Source organism: Astatotilapia calliptera, chromosome 12, assembly GCF_900246225.1.
Source record: "Astatotilapia calliptera chromosome 12, fAstCal1.2, whole genome shotgun sequence".
NCBI lineage: Eukaryota > Metazoa > Chordata > Actinopteri > Cichliformes > Cichlidae > Astatotilapia > Astatotilapia calliptera.
The window spans coordinates 27,823,256-27,844,827 of NC_039313.1; the positions used below are offsets into that span (position 1 = coordinate 27,823,256).

Below are 21,572 nucleotides of genomic sequence, written 5' to 3' on the forward strand. Positions count from 1 at the left end.
AAAAAAACCAAACAAACATTGTGTTCCTTTTGCTTGCTGTTCTAGTACAACACTTATTAACACATTGAGGCAATGAAGGCATTCTTGTGGCAAGAAGCACTTCTGTGTACTGTATTTAAACAACTGTAAAGCTCGTCAAAAGTCACAACCACTGGCTTTTGACTCGTCTGACTTTGTTGTCCATGATCTGTCTGATGGAATTCCCAGATTTCTTTAACAAGAATATTTACAGATGTAAAAAACAATCCAAAAACCAAAGCATTTGCTTAAGCAAGAGCAAACGGTACAGAATTATAAATATGTAAAAGTTCACTATCATACAAAACCTTTAAAAAAAATGCAACAGCTTTTTATAGGAAATACCAAGAGGCGTCAGCTTTCCCTGCAGAGTTGGATCTGATATAATATTTACATTGCATTTAGTAATTAATAGTCATGATTATCAAATAATTTAACATTTGCTATAAAAATAAAACTGACTGACTATGGCTTTTGTCCTGAAATATATCGTTTCCCGTTTTTAAATCAGTCACAGGATGTAATGTACCGAATTTCCCAGAGGAACCCACCCGAGGGATTAATAAAGTTTTATCTTATCTCTTATCTCTCTTATCTAATGTGCTTTTACTCCCAGAAGGTGGTGGTAATGCAGTTTGCAGCCACCATTGCACATAAATGGAAACTACCAACAACCCGAAAAGATGGAAAAGTCCAGCCATCAAAACTCTCTGTGAGTAATAAACGACAATGATGTCCAGCGCAAAATGGTCCAGGTAAAGCCAGCATTTGACATCTACAGGAAGTGGTGTTTGAAAAGGGCTGGGGAAATCATCAAAGACCCCAGTCACCCATCACATGGACTCTTCACCCTCCTGCCCTCTGGGAGGCACCACAGGAGCCTCCAGACTAAGACCACCAGGTACCGGAACAGCTTCTTCCCCACAGCTGTCAGACTCCTGAACTCTGCCTCCTGACAGCTGACCCACGTTAACACATGGACTGAACATACACACACCCACAACCACCTACACACACACACACACACACACACAATGGACAACTGTATATTCACATTCATAACAGCTTCTGTTCATTCATAACATACTTCATACCGTGTACATATTACATACCACAATAGACCCATTTCTGTAATATACTTACATATCTATATCATTGCTAATATATATTGTAATATATCTATATCATGGCTAAAGCACTTCTGGATGGATGCAAACTGCATTTCGTTGCCCTGTACCTGTGACATGTGCAATGACAAAGTTGAATTCTATTCTATTCTATTCATTTTAGGGGTTAACTGTTCTGATACAGAATTTTCTTTTTGAGTTGCCATAATAAGACTGGCCTTGTTAAGGCCGTATTTAGAATGACATAGTGCAAAAGTGCAACCTTCTCTGAGAAATGCAGACAAAAATAACACAGAATGGAAAGAAAAAAAAGCTCTCACGTCGACTTGTAACAGAAAAGTGTAAGCCAAGAAGGAAAGGGAAAACATACAATCTTTTTGTCACAAATAACAAACTGTCATCAGTGTGAGAGTGTAAAGCTTTCTGTAGTATTTCCAGTATTTGCTTGTAAGCCTTGAAAAGCATAGCTCTTTGCAGATCTTTTACCTTCCTGAATTGATTTTTAACTTCTCACTAGTACCAGAAAAATACACAATAAAGAACCCTGTTTGACCTCAACACCTGGAATGTCCAAAAAATTCAAAACTATGAAGTAAATCACAAGAAAACGAAAAGCAAAAACAAGTTAATTCATTTGGTACGACCAGTTATTTGGCGGGTTTTTCTGATTCGCTTGCATGTGCACGCTCTTTATGCTTATGAAGTTTTAACCAGGTGGAGAACTGTTCCCCACAACTAGTGCATTTGTAGGGCTTCTCGCCAGTGTGCATCCTCATGTGTCCTTTCAGGTCGGTTTTGTGACTGAACGCCTTATCACACACGGTGCATTTATACGGTCTTTCACCTGTATGTGTTCTGGTGTGCCTTTTCAAAGTCGTGTTGGTAGCAAATTTTTTCTTGCAGTAGGTACACTTGAAGGGCTTTTCCCCCGTGTGCACTCGCAAATGATTCTTGAAAGCAGAAGAATCCGCAAACTCTTTACCGCACTCGTTGCAAGTGTAAGGCTTCTCACCGGTGTGGATTCGCATGTGCTTCTTCATGTTCACACAGGCGCTGAAGCTTTTCCCGCAGGTGCTACATTTGTAAGGCTTTTCCCCAGTGTGAACCCTGGCGTGCAGGTCGAGATTATAACGTCGGTTGAACCCGTTTCCACAGACGTCGCACTTGAAGGGTTTCTCGGCTGAATGAATCACTAAATGTTTATTTAAATCCCAACTTTCCCGGAACATCTTGCCACAAGTCTCACATTTGAACGTCTTCTCAACTGTGTGGCTCTTCATATGAAATTTGTAGTTTTTGAAGTTGGACATCACTTTGCCACACCGGTCACACTTGTAAGGATTTTCCTCATCTTTGGCATTACCACCATCATTCTGGCTTGATGCTTTTAAGCGTTTTTCACTTTCCCTATGTCTCTTCTTTTGTGTTGGATCAGTACTTCCACTTGATTTTTTGCTCCCATTGTTGTTTCTCTTACTGTGTCTTGCCTCTGTAGTTTGGGTGGATTCCCCACTCTGATCCTTATGTCTTTTCCGTTGTGTTGGGTCGGTGCTTCCTCCTGATGTTGCGCTCCCATCATTTTGTCTTTTCAGCAGTGCTGCTTCCTTACTACTTGAAGACTTTGCGTCTCTATGTCTATGCTTCTTTTGTTTTGTTAAATCCCTGCTTCTGGTTGATAATGTTCTCTGATGTGTAAGTTTCCTACTTGAGGTTGACGTAGTACTTGTAGTCTCATCACCAGGCATCTTATTTGGCGATGTTTCTGTACTTTCGGCCAATGTGGCTTCGTCACTGTTAGAATTCTTACTTTGTGCCATTTCCGTGTTTGAAGGAGAAGCTAGTTTTCCTTCACTCTGCTTCTTTTGTGCTAGGTCAGGACTTGAAATTGAGGATGTGTTCCCCTCAGTGGGTTCTGCCTGAACTGGACTTTCATTTGATGCTACCTGTTCATGGTCACTAGTCTTATTTTGAATTGGCTCAGTACTTTCCATTGATATGTCGTGACATGTAAAGTCTGGTGAAGGCTCAGTGACATCATTTGCGTCCCAGTCTTTATGCTTCTCATTTGGCATTAACTGAGGAGTTGTATTTGATGACATTTTTCCATCTTTGAGTTTCCTACTTGCAGCTAAATCAGTACTTCTGCTTGTTTTTTTCTTGCTGTGTTTCTTTCTAGATGCATACTCATCACTTGTAGCTGATGTTTTCTTACCACTGCTTTTTTCATATAGGCTGACAGATGAGCTTGATTCCCCATCGTGACTTGACTTATTTGCCGCTGGCTCACCATTCCCTTTTAACGGGGGGCTCGCTTGATCGTGTTTCTCATGTGGCGTTACATCGGGGCATCTAGTTTCTGTTGGGCTCTTTGTTAGTGTTTGTTCAGTGCTTTTTGTAGATGTTGTGTAGTCACCACTTTGTTTTGTGTTAGTCGTTAGGCCAGCAGTTGCAGTTGACGTTTCATTCTCATCTATATGTTTCTTGTTCGGTGTTGGCTCAGTACTCATAGCTGATGTGGTCTCACTATTACATCTTACAGTAGGTGTTAACTCAGAATTACTGGTTGATGATGTGTTTTCAATGTTACAACTTCTATCTGATGCTGGCTCATTGCTCTCATTGGTACACACCTGTCCTTCCTCTGTACCACTGTTTGCTGTGCTGCCCACATCATTGTTTTCCTTATCTAACGGCTGCGCTGCTGTAATAGCTGATGATGTGTCCGTATCGCCTCTTGTTGGTGTTTCACTTCCATAGTTACAAGTTATGTCAGCTTGACTCTCCCCTTTATCTGAGTTGTGACAGAAGAAGTGGTTGTCATCATCTGGAGGTGGTACTGGAGAACTCTCTCTGTCACGTTCCTCTTCATTAGGGACACTGGGTTTGGGATCATTACTTGCAGCAGGATTCGTTTGGTCAGGACCTGAAGGCTGAGACTGATCACTGTGGACACTTTGATCAGTTGAAGCTGGAGTCACCTTAGGAGCAGCAGGCGCCTGCTGCTGTTTGAGCTGCTGTCGTTCCTGACTGATGCACATTTCCTCATGCTCATCTTTAATCCGTGTAATATCAGGCTGAACAGTGGAGTCACTCTGCTGCTGACTCAAAGAAGTATTTGCAAGATCTAGAGGGAGGAAGGAAAGAATGGGACAGTGTTTAAAATACTATTTTTTGGCTTATAGCCATTAGCTAAAAATGACACTTTCTGTATGTACATTGTTTATTAGTGATAGAATTTAAAAGCCATGCATCACCTTGAATGTGACAGCATTCATCTCTGTGGTAACTTATAAGGATTAAACTGCTGATAAAAACCGTAACATGCTTTTAAACCGTCCCTTAGTCGTGCTGCAATAGGCTTAGACTGCTGGAGAACTTCCCGTGATGCACTGAGCATTTCTGTTTCACTCACCTATCTTCACTCTGAGTGTTTATGTATCACAATTGCATTCAGTCATTAGTAATTATTTAATTTTGGCTGGACATCTAAATGTTGAGGTTTGCATTCTAATACTGTAGGCTCTTTCCCTACAATGTAAAGCGAATTGAGGTGACTTGGTTGTGAATTGGTGCTGCATAAATAAAATCGAATTCAATTTTAAATTGAATTGTATGAATGTATTGGTTTCTGAAAAAGGAGCAAAAAAAGTTTCATTCTGTAAAAAGCATTTCCAAATAGCATTTCCAGTAGTGCTATAGTCACAAAGACAGAGACCTGTAGGTGGGTGTTTAGAGCTAAAATCTATCTACGGAACTGATAACAAAACAAAACAATAATTGTAGTATTCGACTGACCTCAACCTCAATAATGAACCGACTTTCATTTTCAGGATCTAAATTTAAAATTATAGGACTGCCTCTTTAAAATCTACAAAGCACCCAAGTGGGAAACCAGACTCACCACCAAGCACACTAAAAACTATTCTCTGTGAGTTTAAAGGTATAGGCCAAAAATGTAGACGGCAACCCCGATGCAACCTCACCTAAAGGCATTATTTGGCACATCAAAAGTTATTTATCTCCTCATCTGATCCTGTGGACTTGTGCAAATCATTCATCTGTGAACTAAGAAGCAGAACAGGACAAGCCCCGTGCAGTCCAGGGAGAGACCGTGCAAATTACAGCTCTAATAATTAATGAGGATGTGTCCTCATCATCATTAACGACAACTGAGACACATACTAGTAAGACACTGGATACATTTTGTTCTAGCTGTTAAAATGAAACCTGCTGGGAAGTTTGAATGCAAAAATGTATTGATGTGATATGTCACCAACATTTTGATCAAAAATAGTATCTCGGTATTGTATCTAATAACTCCGCTTAGTTGTTCATTTCCATTGCTTGCTGAGACACAGATGTGTTAATGATTGCCTTGTCCATAACTCATTACCCGCTCGACCTTACACGTGACATGAGACGACTTCCCCAAGACATGCATCATCTATATAAAGCTGGGCATACACTGTGCGATTTTTGGCACGAGTCGTGCGACCGTTTTGGCGATCGGTCCGATTTTGACCTTCATCGTGCGTCGTGCATCGTGTAGTATACGTGGGTTAACGAGAAGCGATTAACACCTCACGACCAGCTCCCGATCATCAATCGCTTGGTCGTGAGGGTGTCACCGCAGCTTCTCACACTGCGCACGCGCAAACACAAATGTCAGCGAAGAAGACGGCGCGGCACGGCAGTGCAGCGTGAGATCCGGACACAAGCGATGGAGGCACAACTTGTAGAACTATGGCAAGCTCATCCGAGCCTTTTCGATGAGGCCTCACAAAATTATCACAACAACCGTGAAAATAGTTGGGTTTACACTGCTGCTCAATCACAGCTGCAATGCTAATGTTTTTCATTAGCAATTTAGCAAAGTTGATGGTGGTGGTGTGCGTGTCTGTGTGAGTGAAAGACAGAAAGGGAGAGCGAGCGAGCGACAGAATTTCTGTTATAACCTTCATTTTATGGACGCACAGTGTGAGCACTCAGGTCGCATCAGAGCATCGGGCCGTATAGTGTGAGACCCTGCATCGTGACCTACGAACATCTAACCCCTGCGAGTCAATCGTACAGTTTGAGCAGGAGCTGAATGGCGCGACTGAAAAAACCACACAGTGTAAGCCCAGCATTACAAGGATCTTTGGTTCAGCTGAGGATTTGAGGACTTTGTGTCAGCTTTTGTTACATTACCGAGGTACAACATCCAGCTATTAAAAATAAAATAAATTGTGTAATTCAGTGGAAACCAAATGGTACATTATACCTGTCAAACTGGTCTGATCACACAGTGATCCTGGCACAATTAAGAAATGAATATCTAAGGACTGATTCATTTTAACCAGTCATCGTTTCAAACATAACAGGACTCTTTACTGAGGAGCAAGGTAATCTGACCGACCTTTATCCTGCAACTTTATCTCCGGTGTGAACACCGTATCCAGCAGCCTGCGTTGACGTGCGATTTCTGACTCGTACTCTTCTACTCTCTTTTCAAACGCTCCCAGTATTTCTTGGGCAGCTGCTGTTAGTCGATCACAGACAAACTTACGCATGCTTTGAACGGGATACATTGTTACAACTAAAATGTAGACGCTTTGACTTCGAAGCTGCCTAAACTTGCGCACTTTTCTTTTAACTTCCGCAAGTGATACTGGGCGATACACACATCCTGTACCCGCTCACTATCACCACCTACTGTCCGGCGTGCAAAAGGCATGCATACATGCATATGTCACACTTACATGTTTCAAATAGTCAAAGAATTTTTAATATTAAGAAAAATCATTTATAAAAAATAACTCGAGTAAATACAAAATGCAGTTTTTCAATGATGATTTCATTTTGTAAGGGAAAAAAGCTCTACAAACTTGCTCTCTACAAACTCTACAAACCTGGCCCTATGGGAAAAACAAATTGCCCACACTGCTGACCACAAAAAACACACAGAGTGATCTCATATTTCCTCCCAAAAACCCCTGAACACTGTTTTATGTACTTGTGAAATTCTTTCTATGGAACTGTAAAGAGCACTATGATCAATATTTACATATATAAAGCGATACAGTGGTTGCTTTAATTAAATAGTTTGAAAGAAAGATAAGAATTAAATGCATGAGTTTCTCTTTCCAGTATTACATGATATGATATGCTATTATATTATATGATATACTACAGTATTGTTTGGACTGGCCACGTTGATGGCTGTGGAATTAAAACACGATGCTTTGATGTTTTTTAAGTGCATAAAGGGAGGCATAGGTTAAGTTGTTATAGGTGCACAGATGCTAAAAACAGGTCATTTTGTGGGCCATAAGAACCTTGAAGGACCTAAGATATATCTGCAGGTCAAGTTTGGTTGATCACATCCTGAGCTTGTAGGACAAATTGGCAGACAGAGAAAGAAATACTAATACAAAGATGTTGTATATTATAGCTCCTCAAACCAATTCATGTTGCTGTGAGGAACAATTTGATGTTATGGAAAGATAACAGTGCTGTGAGTGAAATAAAAATGCAAAACACACACAGGGATATAGTCAAACTGAGCATTTAGTGTAACATTACATAGATATACAATAATTTCAGGGCAACAAATACTGCAAAGAACAAAATAAACACAAAATGCCAAAGACTTTCAGACTGCATAGATGGCTCTTAGGATTCTTTTTGGTATCTAAATATCTGTAAATGGAGATGAATACAGTAAAACAAGTTATATAGCCTAAAATACTGACTGGGCAATGCTACCTTTATTGTCTATTGTTACTTCAATAAATCAATCCCCTTAACTAATTTTAAACAGCCACTATTAACTTCCTTCATTAGTTAAACAACACGCAAGTTTGATAAAGACATAAACATGTTTTACATTTAGATCCAGCATCATGTATCTTAACTGTTTTTCTCTACAGTACACGTTACAAGAGGTTAGCTAAAATCAGCCCTTGCTATGTGCTATATATATATGTAATAGTGTATACTGGCGTGCAAATTTACTAAGTGAAAAGAAGAGAAGAGAAAAGCTAAAAAAAATAAATAAGCAAACAATACTGTAACTTCTGTAAGTATTTCAGTTTTGTTTTTTCTACCATTTGTTAACAGGGAAACTGTAACGCTGACAAGTAAAAGGCTTTCTTCACTGTGTTACCATAAAGTAGAAACATTCACATGTAACCTAATGAATGCTAGGCTGGCCTCAGGTATGTAGAGCAGCCTCAGAATAAAAACAATAAAGGCAGATATAAATATGTTATAATTAACAAATTCATGTTGAGGGTTTCAGTGCTTTCAAAAGTTCCACAAAGCATCTCATTCACAATTACAGCAGAAATACACTGAGAGACAGCCTGCTGTGCATTTCCTTTTAAATGATATAATGGATCAATAATCAGGAGCAATAAGCTAAACAGTGACTTTTTGTAATGAGAAACACCAAACATAGTCTGGCTCTAACTGCTAAACTTGTAACTGGGAACATTTCAATCCAATCACCTTGTGTCACACTGAACTGTGCACATTTTTGCTCCTCGCTAAACAAAATAAAATATCTCCAAACATCAGCTGGAGTTGTATGAAATTGTGATGGGTATTTCGCAACACTGTTACTAGATACTTTTACTTTTGGACTTTAACAAACAACACCAACACAAAAAAGCAATGAAGTTACAAAACAAATATTCATGAGCTCTCGAAAAGAAGACGTACAGTTGCATACGAACATTCAGGCACACAGAGGAAAATGGCGTATACTGTTACAATTAGAGATATTTTATTTAATACAGACACTGTGGCGTGTGCATGTCTTCTTCTAAAGGCAGGAACTCTAGGCCTTCGAAGCCAGCCGAAGCAGCAAGTGGTATTAGTTTGCCAGCTGAAATTTGACCAGCTGACAAATACTGTGAACAGACTTGTAAAAAGAATTTATACGATGCAAGAGATGGATATAAAGACATGAAGGCACTTCAAGCATGAAAATCTACTATTCCAAACCCTTATGTGTTTGAAAAGGAGCTGCAGGAAGGTTTTGCTGACACGTGAGTGAATGAGCATCATGCATCACTGAGACCTAATATGCCAACATGGTCCTGACGTACACCCTCATAACAAAAGTCAACATCTACAGAAGTCATGGTGACTGGGTCAAGAAATCAAAACTGGGTTTTTGCAGCTACAGTCACCAAAGACGTGTTTGGAGACAAGGAGGAGCAGCTTTTCATATATCAGACCCCCACAACCAATCTGCAAGGCAGAGCGGGGGGAAAACAAATCATAAATCCCTTTTACATTCCCCTCTAAAAATCCGCTGTGGCTACGCCTTGTGTCAATGTAGTTTTCTATAAGTGGGACTTTTCCATCTGTGCTCAACGAATGAGTGTGCCATGACCCATTTGTGCCCACAGCTGATGGTTCTGCCTTATTTGTGTATCCCCTAAACAGGTTAATGCTTTTTAAAAAGTCCTAACACTTATTATCAAATGTAAGCATTGAAGTAGAAGACTGAGGTGTAATTAAATATTAGTGGTTTGTTTTAGTCTTGAAGTGAAAAACTGAAACTCTATATTGTATCTATATTTGCATATACAAACACTTACCGTAGTCGAACGAATGCAGCCTTAGATACCGTATCAAGCTTGATGCATAAAAGAATCATTTCACATAATTGCTGCACACAAAATTATAAAATTATTGCCTTTGCAGATTTTTCGTGTGCTGTTTCTTTTACATATAGTCTGGCAAACGTCTGGCTTCACACATGGACTTACAAGATAGCTGCATTTGAAATGTCACATATTTTGCAAGAATACGGTTGCTCGCCCGTGTGTTTTTTTCATGTGAACCAACAGAGTAGAACGACTCCTGAGACATTTCCCGCATGTTTTGCAAGAAAAGGGCTTCTCGCCTGTGTGGATTCTGACATGAGCATCCAGTATTGACTTCTGATTAAATCTTTTACCACAGATGTTACAAGAAAATGGCTTCTCGCCCGTGTGAGTTCTTTTATGGACGTTCAGTATTGACGTCTGGTTAAATCTCTTTCCGCAAATGTTGCAAGAATACGGCCTCTCGCCTGTGTGGATTCGTTTATGAACGTTCAGTATGGATGTCTGATTGAATCTTTTACCACAGATGTTGCAAGAATATGGCCTCACGCCCGTGTGGATTCGCAGGTGTCTGATTAATTTGGAATTAAATGGAAATGTTTTTCCACAAGTGTCACATTTGAAAGACTTTTTGCTTGCGTGTGTTTTACAGTAATTCATCAACATTGCAGGATTATGTATATGATTGCCTTTGTGACTTATCTTCTGTGGTTTTGTCTCTGCATTTCCAATTGACATACAATCCTCAGGCTCGTCTTCTTTGTCAGGGCTTTTAGATAAATAGGAACTGTGAGAAAAGAGCTGGTGGTTGGTATTTAGCTCTGCTTCCTCTGAGGTTTTAATAGATATTTTGACTAAGGAATGTTTTTCTGTTGCACTTACTAATTCACTCGGAATCAATCTCAAAGTCTGATCTTCAGCGTTGTCACCTTTCTCATAAGTAAGAGGCACAATGCAAGTATCAGTCTCCTGCTTCAGTACAAGATGCTCTCTGTCCTGACTAGCGCAGAGTTCCTCTTTAACCTCTTGATCCAACCTGGGGTTCCTCTCCTGGAAAATGGGCTGCTGGTCAGAGGCAAGAACCTCCTCCTCTTTACAGGCAAGCTGATGTGGGAGCTCTGGAGGGATAAGTGAAACAAACAAACAAACAAACAAACAAACAAAAAGTTACACACTGACAGAAACTACAGATTTTGCTACCCACCTAAAAGTTCATAAATATTCCATATACTGGTGTGTGCAATCCAATGTCAGTAACAGAAAAAAAGTAAAATAAAGAAAACTACCCAATAAAACACGTTTGAGGTGGAAGGGATTTGAAACAAATAAATAGCATTGTAGTTGCCGCTCAATTTCATGTTGCCAAATCTGATATTTTAAACAATGTTGTAGAATAAATTTCAGGTTTTCTTCCGTTTTGATTGATCAAAAAACGAAAACATTTAAGAATATGCAAAATTAATTTACCCTTTTTAATTTTGCATATTTATTTCCTATCTTATTCATAGCCTTTCCTTTTTTTGTTTTCTTTAGGTCACGAGTAGTTGTCCAAGCATTTCACTACATATCGTACTGTGTATGACTGTGTACGTGACAAATAAAATTTGAATTTGAATAGAAAAAATGCTTAGCAAACACCGACTCCCAGTTTTTCTCTCACACTGACAAAGATTATAGACTGAGGTCGATTCGACACGTGCTGTGGTAATAGAGGCACGTTCATATTCCCATCCTCACAACCCTGTTGGGATAAAGAAAACAAACTAATAGGACTTTAAACGAACAGGATCTAATATAAGTCTAAAGCCTCCATTATTTAACTGCAAATTATATCAAACGTGTAATTAAGGTGTTGCGGACCTATCCTGGGTAACTTCACCGCAGGTTTGCAGACGATGTCCAGCAGCCTGCGCTGACGGCTGATCTCTTCTTCGTACTCGAGGATAGTTTTTTCAAAAGCGCTGAATATTTCTTCAGCAGCAGCAGCTAGTCGCTCGTTGAAAAACTGTCTAAAATGCTGAACTGAAGGCATTATTGCCTTGTTACACATATATTGTTCCCACGCACAAGTCGATGTTTACGCCACCAGCCCAGTTTCTGTTTACTTCCGCTCGGTGTCACACTAGAAGATCCGGCTTTGGAAGCGAGTTCACCCTTTCATTCCTCTCCCTCCTAGTAGTTGATCTATTCCAGTCGCTTTCACGGGGACTTTTAGTTATTTTTTTCTGCGCTGCTGTAATTATACTACGTATCTTTAAGACACTTGGCATGAGGTAGTTTCGTTAAAATGTAACGGTGGACATGCCTGAGCATCCACTCAAAGCAAATGTCTCATCAGTAGTTCTCTTTCTGAGCATGAATACTGCTGCCGTCTTTGATCTTCTCACTCTCCACGTTACTTCCACTGGCTCGTACAGTGTTCCGACACTGAAAGTCAGGCAGCTCTTCGTTCCGCCTTTACTTGTTGCCTTTTCATTTAGCAAGAAGGCTGTGCCTCTACTATCTATGATCTTACTCCGCTTTTGGTATATAGTCTACTTTAAATATGATCAATATTCATAGTACTAAAAGTCTTTTCAAAGACTTTTGAAAGTCTTAACACAAAGCCCGTTCCTCTGCTTCAAGGGGGAAGTATTTCTGGACGGAACTACGTCCTGCAGCAAAGGCTAACTTACACTAAGCTATGAGGGGTAGCTGCTGTGGTGAAGGGGGATACGAGATAAACAAAGACAAAACTGTTACGTTTGGTTTTAGATCGGATCTGGTTTCATCTCGGTTTCGGTATATGTTTGGTAACTTCCACAGAATCTAAATGGGTGCACACTACTGTGCCATTTGTAGACAAACAACATTCAACGGGAAGGGACACATTTTCGGAAAAACTCATCAAAGTAGACTCAGAGTGGTTCTCCTTAAATTCACAGAAAAGGTATGCAGATTGTAGATTTTTTTTTTTAACTGATATTTGATATTGAGAGTAGTCTGTGTTTTGTGCAGCATGATCTGACCCTGGTAGAAGTGATGGAGGCAAACTGTTGTTAAAATCCTAGATTGAACTCTTTTCCTTCTGAGTAACATTAAAAAGTATGATTCCCAAGTTGTGTAGCGAAATATTGTGAGTCCATTATCTTCTTTATTATATGTATATGATTTTAAGTCTACAGAACGGCCACCATGAGGTGCGTCAGTATTCATAATAATCATAACTCTGATACCACCAGCACGTCACGCGTAATGTGCCCTGCTTCTGATTAAGTAGCTTGAGATCATCCTTTCATATCTAATGCACGATACAACTTAAATAACTTTAAAGCATCATAATTATTATTATTAATATTACTATTATATTTTTCTGATTGTGTATTATATATTTTAACAATTTGTTTTTACTCGATATACAACATCTGTATATATCATTATGATATTACCGTTATATTTCTTTGAAATCGGACAGTAATATAGTCTGATTTACTATCATGTATATTACATATATTTTTCTTTATCAGTAAGGATTCAGACTCGTTCCCTAAAACAATTTATTTGAACAAATATTTAAACAGTTCATTTATATATGTCCTCAAATACTGTAATGTACATACTTGCATAGTATGTCTTTGCATGTCAATAAATTTGGTATATTTTTTTTGTATGTACACAGTAGTTGGAGATTTGCACATGTTAGTAGCAGTTTGGGGATTTTCTTGTTATTTATTCCTGTCCTTTTTTACCAGTGAAATAAATACATCCTCATTATAAAGTTGTTTTCAAGTCTTTGAGAGTTTTATCACATTATCTTGTATTTAGCCAATGCAGCCTTGATCTGAAACAACACAAAATCGACAATAAACACTGACATACTGCCATTAGTAAATGTCATCTTATTTAGAGATGGGAGTCAACAAGGCCAATCTGAGAACTACTGTTAGCCTTTCCTGAATCAGCTCTTTTAGTTCTTTTGTTTTGTAAGCATATATATAAATATATAACCCTATATAATTCAACAGCACCACAAACTACACTCTCCAAACTGATTATATATATTTTTTTAAATTTGTATTTTTTAATTTGAATAATAATAAAAAGTAATATTTAAATGCAACAGTAGAATTGTGTGAAACTGTTTTAGCTCCAATCAGAGTCTAACTTTGTCAGTTTTCTATGTCTGCTTCATCCACTGTCTCCCAGGTGAAGGAAGCTCGCCGAACACTTAAGAAACCCCAAGTAGAAAAGTTTGATTGCACCCAGCACAAGCAGACATTCTGGTGCTACTGCTGTGGGTGTGAAATTGAGAAAAACGTTACAGATGGCAACATGACTGTCCTTTATGGAGGCCTGTTAGAACACATGGCCACGTGAGTCTTACTTATAAGGTTTTATTCACTGTATTTTGTTTTGTCTGGAACCATTTTGATTGCCTTTGATTGCTCAGATTTCTTCAATTTCCTTTGCTGTTTTAAAGCAATCCATGTCTGGAAAAGTGTTTTAACACATTTTCAAAAAACTGTTTTTTTTTTTTTTCATATAAACTGCATTTAAATGCGTATTACTTAACTGGCTGTGTATACACATGCTGTTGTAAAGAAGAAGGATAGGGTTAATTGCTTACGTGTGATGAAACAGGAAAGATCCTTAAGTGACTGATAAGACACAATCAGGAAGAAAACGCTGACGCCTGAATTACTGTTTCCATTTCTTCCTGTTTATGTGCCAACTTGCAAGTTGAGTTTTTAAAATATTTTTAAGATGTTTTGTAGACAAAGACTACTTTGACTACGATGACCTGGATGACTGAGAACCTTCACAGACTTTAAGATGTTTCCCAAACCTACACATGCAACAAAAATATGTAATATGTCCAGAGGTCACCAAGACCCATTTGACCACAAAACATACATTTCTCAAACATTTGCTGAATGAATATAGTACACCTACTTTATTTTTTCATATGAATTTATATGAGAGTGTATTTAAAGTTTTTCAACTATATTTTATTTCAGCCCAGAACACAGGAAGAATACACACAAGTTCTGGTGGGACAATAAAGCTGACCCGAAGTTTAGAGACAAAGTCATCGTCACAGAAGAGGAAACGGAAAGGTAGACCTACTGAGCCATAAGTATTCAGACATTATTAAAGTTTGTTTGTAAAATTAAATGTATCTGCATTGACTGTTCTGTATTTTTCTTTAGGTTTAAAGTTGAGGTGGCAAAGGCATTGGAATCATTTGTGGAGAATGAGGATGAATACATTAAACAGGTATTGCAACCTTGTTTTTAAATGAACTACATATAGCATTCTGTTTTTGGAGTAGTGAAGCACAGTATTGATAAATGCTAATATAGTTACATATATAGAGGTGTTTTAAATGTTCAGTTCAATTTATTGCTGAATTATCCAGCATCTCAACATCTGAAAGTCAGCTCTGAAATGCAGATGTAGTTACTTAGAGACTGTTTTCATCCTTAGAGTCATTTTTCAGTATAATTAGTGTCTTAAGGAAGGGTACATTATCCAGGTTTGAAACCTTTTGTTGGTAATTATTTTTTGTTTTCTCTCTTTTTTTGTGACTGCAGCATGCTGAGCATATACGAGCCCAGGAAAGGCATCGCCAGGAGGTCTTACAGTCACTTTTAGAGGTTTGTTTTCCAACGATGCTGTGGCAGTATCCATCACTGTGGCATTAACTGGTGTTTGTTTGCACGTAAGATTGCAAATTCCACCATTCTTCAGCTAAATAATTGTAGGCTCCTGTTTAACTCTTGAAGAATAGTGTGGCTGGTTAACCTTTTGGTGTAAGAAGAAGGGCACGAGGTTTATATTAACATTTTGGGTAATGTTGTGTGTAAGGATTGTAATGATAAAAGCTGAAATGAAACATGATTAGATGTCAGACTTCCTCTGTGAACCACTGTTGGCTTTTCCTGAATCAATATCAGCGTGATGCAGAGCCTGAGTTGTTAAACGGACCCAACGGCACAGACTCATCTGTAGAGAACTCTGTCAGGTAAACCATTGTCACATCTGCAACACTGTAGCTATTCTACACTCTCATCAGTCTCACTTCAAATGACTTGTGTTTTTGTTTGGGGATCACCTTGTCCTTTGGGCAACAGCTCACAGTTTATGTGTCAAGGATCAGACCAGCAGGCGGGGAGCAGCTTTGTGGACTCGATGGGTGAAATGCCGTGGACTCCAGCAGGACACGGCCTGACATTCATAGGTTATCAGGTAGACTGGCAGCTTTTATTCAAAAAGTATTCACTCATCTATACATATATATATGCAATGTTATCATACAAATGCAATGACCTCACATGAACGCTTTTTTTCTCTCATACAGGATTCATCGAACAGTGGAAACGTTCATACAGGTACTGTGATGTATGACTTGAGGTGGCGGTGAAAAAAATATATATATGTGGTTGTGCAAAACAACTGCTTTTGAGAGTTACGCAGAACTTTTACTGTTCCTGCTATTTATAACATTAATACATATAAATTCAGTATATATACTCACTGGGAACATTATTAGATTCTCCTTGCTAGTACCTTAATTCCTGGTAGCATAGATTCAACAATGTGCTGGAAAGATTACTCAGACATTTTGGTCAATATTGAGATGATATCTTGTGATCTTGTCCCCAAACTTGTACATCAGACATCTGCTTAGTCATATTGCATGATGAATTAAAAATAAGTGCTTAATGATGTTGACCTAACTGCATTGTGTATCAGTGGACAAACTTTGGTTTCTGTTAAGCTAATACATTGTTTACTGGTTTCCTGTTGTGTTTTTCAACCTTTCTGAAGCTTCTGCATGAAACTATTTTGTCTGCTTGATGAAGCATTTTAACCTGTGTGTGCTGTAGGTGCTGTCCCTCCTTGGCTCCAAGATGATCCTGTAGAAGGGACCTCCAGAACTGCTGCAGAGCCAGAGATTGGCCCATCACTCCACGAGTTCCTCAAACATAGTAAGGACGATGATTGCTATCATCAAATGACATGTAGCAGTGTCAAGCATTTGTTGCATCACTGTCATTTATAAGTAGCATTTTCGTAAACACTAGAGCTACAATCATGAAGCTGCTGTTGCTGGAGTTAGTGTGAGGAATTAAAAATAACATATCCACATAGACTTGTATAAAACCAGTTTAAAAAATCTGCCTGTAATGGGAGTATAATGACATCTCGCTTTTGCCAGAGGAGCAAGAGAAGCTGAGGAAGCTTCCTCCGAACAGAGTGGGGGCCAACTTCGATCACAGCTCACATACAGACGCCAACTGGCTACCTTCCTTTGGTAGAGTGTGGAACAGCGGTCGACGCTGGCAGTCCAGGTTAGTTGACAAAGCTCTTCATTGCACCTGGTTTCCATATATGGTGTTTTGGGACATGTTTGGGCAGAGGAATGACTACAGAGACAGGAGAAAATATCATTCAGATATTTTCAGTGTTTTATGTTTGTCTGCACTGTTAGCCAATAGGCCACATGATCCTCAATGTGTCTAAAATCTATGGTGTTTATATTTGTGTTAAATTTGCTTTCATGGGGATGAAATCATGCTATCACTTTTTAAATGTTAAAGATCTCATCAACACAAGGGAAATATAGCCCACCTGTTTAGATTCATACAGAAGATCAAAATATTGTTTAATATCCACCAGATTCTTGTCTGCAAGATGCTGATGCATTAAACGTTTTAAAGTATGACAGTCACACGTCAAAATGACCAGTGATGTAGGAAAAGCTAACCTTCAGTGGACTTCATTTTATCATTGTTGTACTGTAGAAGATGACTTGAATACTAACGCCATTTACTGCAAGTCAGACAATACTAAGTTTTGTTTCTGCATTTTTTATTTAGTGTGTAATTTTGTATTTTATCACCTGGAAACTCAGGAAAGCTGCAAAAAAAGCCTGAAACAGTTTAGCACTTTACTGCTGAGCCAAATTTGTCCATATAGGTTTTTTTTCTGTTGTTTGAGATTCAACTCAAGTAAATTAGCTTCTCTTGTCAATGCATGTGAATATGTTTTTGTTTTTCCCACAACAGGCACCAGTTCAGGCAAGAGGAAGGGCAGAAGCACAGACAGAAGAGGAGGAGGGAATATGACACAGAAGGGTCAAAGAAGATAAAAACAACTGATCAGCTGAACACTTAATATTTAGCATGGCGTGTGAGAATAGAGAAGTGATAGTGATGTATATAGTGTGTGACTTGTTACTTATGGTTATAATGAGTGTTTAAGGAGCTGGACTGGAAATGTTTAGGTTGATAAGACACCTGTACATGCATGGCAGTACATGTAATTGTATTCAAACATCTTTTCAAAAACCCAAATTTCAAGTATTGCTATAAAGACATTCATTTTGTATTATAAGTATTGGCTATTCTTTATTAAAGAAAAGTAAGCTCTGTTTTTTGTTTTATTCTTTAATAAAAAAAAAATTAACTGCATGTTGCACTTATAGTATAAGTGAGGACATTCACTTATTTAATCAACTGTAAAGACTTTTATCAAGTCCTGGATTCTGATCAGCAGTTTGCTTATGCTTAGATCTGAGGGCAATACGACTGTTACAGCAAGTAAACAGAAGGGGGCGCAAGGAGCTAAACTAAAAAGCACCTTTGTGTGCCAAGATGAAGCTAACACAGGCATGGTGCAGTTTGTCATTTTTAATGATAAGGTTCTTTTCTGTCTTTATGTGACAGGAAAATGTATGTGATTGAATACTACTGTGCTTGTTGAAGCAATGCAACCGTGAAAAATAATACACATAATAATAACAGCTGTTTTTACCAAATAATAAGGTTTCATTTCCTTTTTCAGAGAATGAATTACTGGAAAATGTTTGCAGACACCGCATGCAAATTTTGTCGCTTTTGGATAAATGTCTTTAAAAAAAATCTGTCATGACCCCACCTTTGTGGTCCCACGGCCAAAACTAAAAATAATCATACACCAAAGATATTCTGTTAATGGGAAATTTCAAAAAGAAGTTGAACAAATGATTGATACAGCAGCACTTCCTCTTGCAGTGCATTATAAATACACCAATGTTAAATATCACCTTTATTAACGCAGAACAGAGAGCACTGTGACGGTATCATAACATTAGTTGTTATGTGGTTACCACCATAATACCCATCAAGTGTACGCTGGATCTGAGAGTAATATATGAACAATAACACATCTCTATTGTGTGCCTGTGCATAAAGTTCAGATAACTTTTAAAGAACATAGGAACGCTGATATGATACTCGGAAAAGGACATTTTCTCTTTGCCATGCACAAAGGGGAGTAATCCACTTTTCCTCAACACGTGTGATTATGTGGTACACGCTTTTTAAACTCGTGCATTAATTATTTTTTGACAGATTAGAATTGTGTGGTAATTAAAATAAGAATAAATGACTCATTGACTGATTTAGTAATTTTGAGTTTATTCAGTAACAGACACTGGGTTTATTACTAAGAGATAAAGTACTGAGAAGTAACAGCCAAGAGCATCAAACTCAGTATCCCATAGTCCAGGCGCAGAGCTCAAACGCAGTCTTTTTTATCTTTTCAGGCTGCATCGTCGTCACAGAACAGTATAATCAGGCCCCAGTGTACTCTGGGTAGATGGGCGTGGAGTTCAGTGCAGCTGCAAGGGGATACATGTTGCTGAGCTATTCTTAGCTCTGTGACAACATGCTGATTTAGAGCAAATGGAAGGAAAAGAAGGGGGTTACCTACAGTACTGTGAATTTAACCAGTGCATAAATACAAAAATAACTAAATGAATTACCACGCATCCGTGACAGTAATTATTAAAGTCTTATTTTTTAACTTTAATTTCGTGTCATGTATTATTTTAAACACTAATGGATAAAACAACTGTCGGAGCTCCAGCACAAAAAGCTATCCTTGGCACTGAAGACTAGGAGGGAAGAAAATGCACGTGTACTGGGCGGCTCTTGGGGTAATCCTTAGGCCAATCAGAGAACAGTATGTTTGAATAAATCTGCATAGTTTAAAAAACTACAAGTGATGATTGGTTAAGGGAAATCCAAGCGGCGAATCGCTTAAATGACAGGCGCTCAGCTGGTGAATAAGCCCCGCCTTTGGTATTTTTACACGCAAACCCCGGAAATCCTGTTACTTAAAGGGACAGAGGAGGAATTTAAGGCAAAGGCTGAAACAACGAAAACAGCTGGGAGTGCACGAAAAAGACTGGCACAGAGAGGAAGGGAGTTAGCTTTGTTAGCTAACAAACTATTTGGACTATAGAGTGAGAGGACGAGTTCAAGACTGTCCGAATATTTTACCTATTTGATATACGGTTAATGTTGCTAACGTCTTTTAGCTTCGAAGTCGATTTTCGGCCCATAACATCAGCTACCTAGAAACCGACAACGCAGCAGTCAACACGGCAGACAGACAGTAGAAAGGCCAAACTCCCAGACTGCACGGACGTCACTTCAGACTGCCTGGCTGTGTTTGATAATCTGAGTCTATATTTTTCGTGAGGTGAGTAGACTTCGAAATCTTGAAATGTGGCTGGTTGCCTTCCCTTTAATCTTCTGCATTGTGTGTACTTTAAAGGTAGGGGTTTGTTGAAATGGGTTAAGTTATATCCTTTGCATTGTGATCATGCATAGAGATTCCTTATCATAATTGGGAGTCTAGCAGAAGAATGAGCGAAATCCAGCCTGATCCAGCTGATGACCTGACAGTAGCTTGCATGATGTAGGGGGCGTTCCCCTGCTTTGTCTGCCTTCCTCACACTTTCTTTATGTGTGCACAGTCTGCATTGGTTGGGGACAAAGTGCTAGAATTTCCCAGTGAAATCCCAATGCATAAATCAAAATTAATAGTGTGCGTGGCATTAAAATGATTATGAGATAAAACGGTTTTTATTTTTTTTTAATTATTGTAACTGCGCACTGTGCTCCTGGGATTGTGCATATATGGGCCAGGCAAGAAGGATCAACCAGCAGCGGTATATCTGTGAGATTGTGACTGTAGCTCAGCGGGTGGAGTGATGATGAACATTGTACAGCTAATAGAAGAGGGCATATAACTGATTGCAGTCGGTGTATTGTTCCCTTGGATTGCACTTGGGAGTTGCATTGCATCATGCATTGAAGAGTATTGATGATGGCACAGAACCTTTGTCACATGCATATGCAAATAAATAAATAAATATATAAATGTAACAAATCAATGAGTCCTATATTGCACTGTTAATATGCTAGCTGCAGTGCACCATCTCTCATTGTCCTGACAAGCAGAGCATGAAGGCAATGACATACACATTAGGCATGTGTGTGCAGTCTCACACTGCATCATCTATAAAGAACACGTGCATATGGGAAAACAGCAGCTGTCTTACATGTATGGAAACTACAGATTTTTGCACACACTGCAGCACCAAATACAGCTGCGGCTCATTATTCTTCTTCTCTTGCTTGTCCATGCATTGCTCTGACAGCCACCCCCCACTATTCTGTCTGGGAGAAAGCAGTGGGCTTTTGTCCTCAGCTGAGTGTGACGTCATGTAGATCTTTGCTGTATCCAGCCCCGAAGGCAAGATGCATGTTGTTCAGCAGGCCTGGGTCTGGGCTTGTCCCATGCTCAAACACCTTTTACTTAAGTTCCCTCATGCTTAGGTACACAAGGACAATTTAAAAAAAAAAAAAAAAAAAACACAAAATGAATTCAGTCTATTCAGGTGAGATAGAGAAACTTGGATAATCCTCTCACATTCAAAGAAAAGGAAGAGAGGGAGTGATCAAATACAAGAATGGATAAGTGTATCAACCTCCATGCATGAAAAGAAAAT

General features: G+C 38.8%; 3 protein-coding genes across 4 annotated transcripts; 1 reads left to right on the top strand and 2 right to left on the bottom strand.

The window, feature by feature from the left end:
- Window positions 1–1,252: 1,252 nt before the first annotated feature.
- On the bottom strand, window positions 1,253–6,898 carry LOC113033920 (zinc finger protein 436-like). Of its 2 annotated transcripts, none has more exons than XM_026188124.1 (2): window positions 6,544–6,898; window positions 1,253–4,269 (listed from the first exon to the last, which is right to left on the bottom strand). In XM_026188124.1, the coding sequence occupies exons 1-2, from the start codon at window positions 6,713–6,715 to the stop codon at window positions 1,793–1,795; spliced, it is 2,649 nt and encodes an 882-aa protein (XP_026043909.1). In that variant the 5' UTR covers window positions 6,716–6,898; the 3' UTR covers window positions 1,253–1,792. The 2 variants fall into 2 exon arrangements, with proteins under 2 accessions (XP_026043909.1, XP_026043910.1); XM_026188125.1 differs by lacking the exon at window positions 6,544–6,898 and adding an exon at window positions 4,400–5,632.
- A 598-nt stretch (window positions 6,899–7,496) lies between these two features.
- On the bottom strand, window positions 7,497–12,148 carry LOC113033923 (zinc finger protein 501-like). Its single transcript, XM_026188128.1, has 2 exons — window positions 11,606–12,148; window positions 7,497–10,863 (listed from the first exon to the last, which is right to left on the bottom strand). Exons 1-2 carry the CDS (start codon window positions 11,793–11,795, stop codon window positions 9,929–9,931), a joined length of 1,125 nt encoding a protein of 374 aa, XP_026043913.1. The 5' UTR covers window positions 11,796–12,148; the 3' UTR covers window positions 7,497–9,928.
- Window positions 12,149–12,398: 250 nt separating this feature from the next.
- On the top strand, window positions 12,399–18,161 carry LOC113033924 (coiled-coil domain-containing protein 84-like). The gene is made up of 11 exons (XM_026188129.1): window positions 12,399–12,674; window positions 13,931–14,097; window positions 14,743–14,841; window positions 14,935–15,001; window positions 15,319–15,381; window positions 15,682–15,749; window positions 15,859–15,973; window positions 16,086–16,116; window positions 16,615–16,716; window positions 16,947–17,079; window positions 17,797–18,161. The coding sequence occupies exons 1-11, from the start codon at window positions 12,558–12,560 to the stop codon at window positions 17,903–17,905; spliced, it is 1,071 nt and encodes a 356-aa protein (XP_026043914.1). The 5' UTR covers window positions 12,399–12,557; the 3' UTR covers window positions 17,906–18,161.
- The last annotated feature ends 3,411 nt before the right edge of the window (window positions 18,162–21,572 follow it).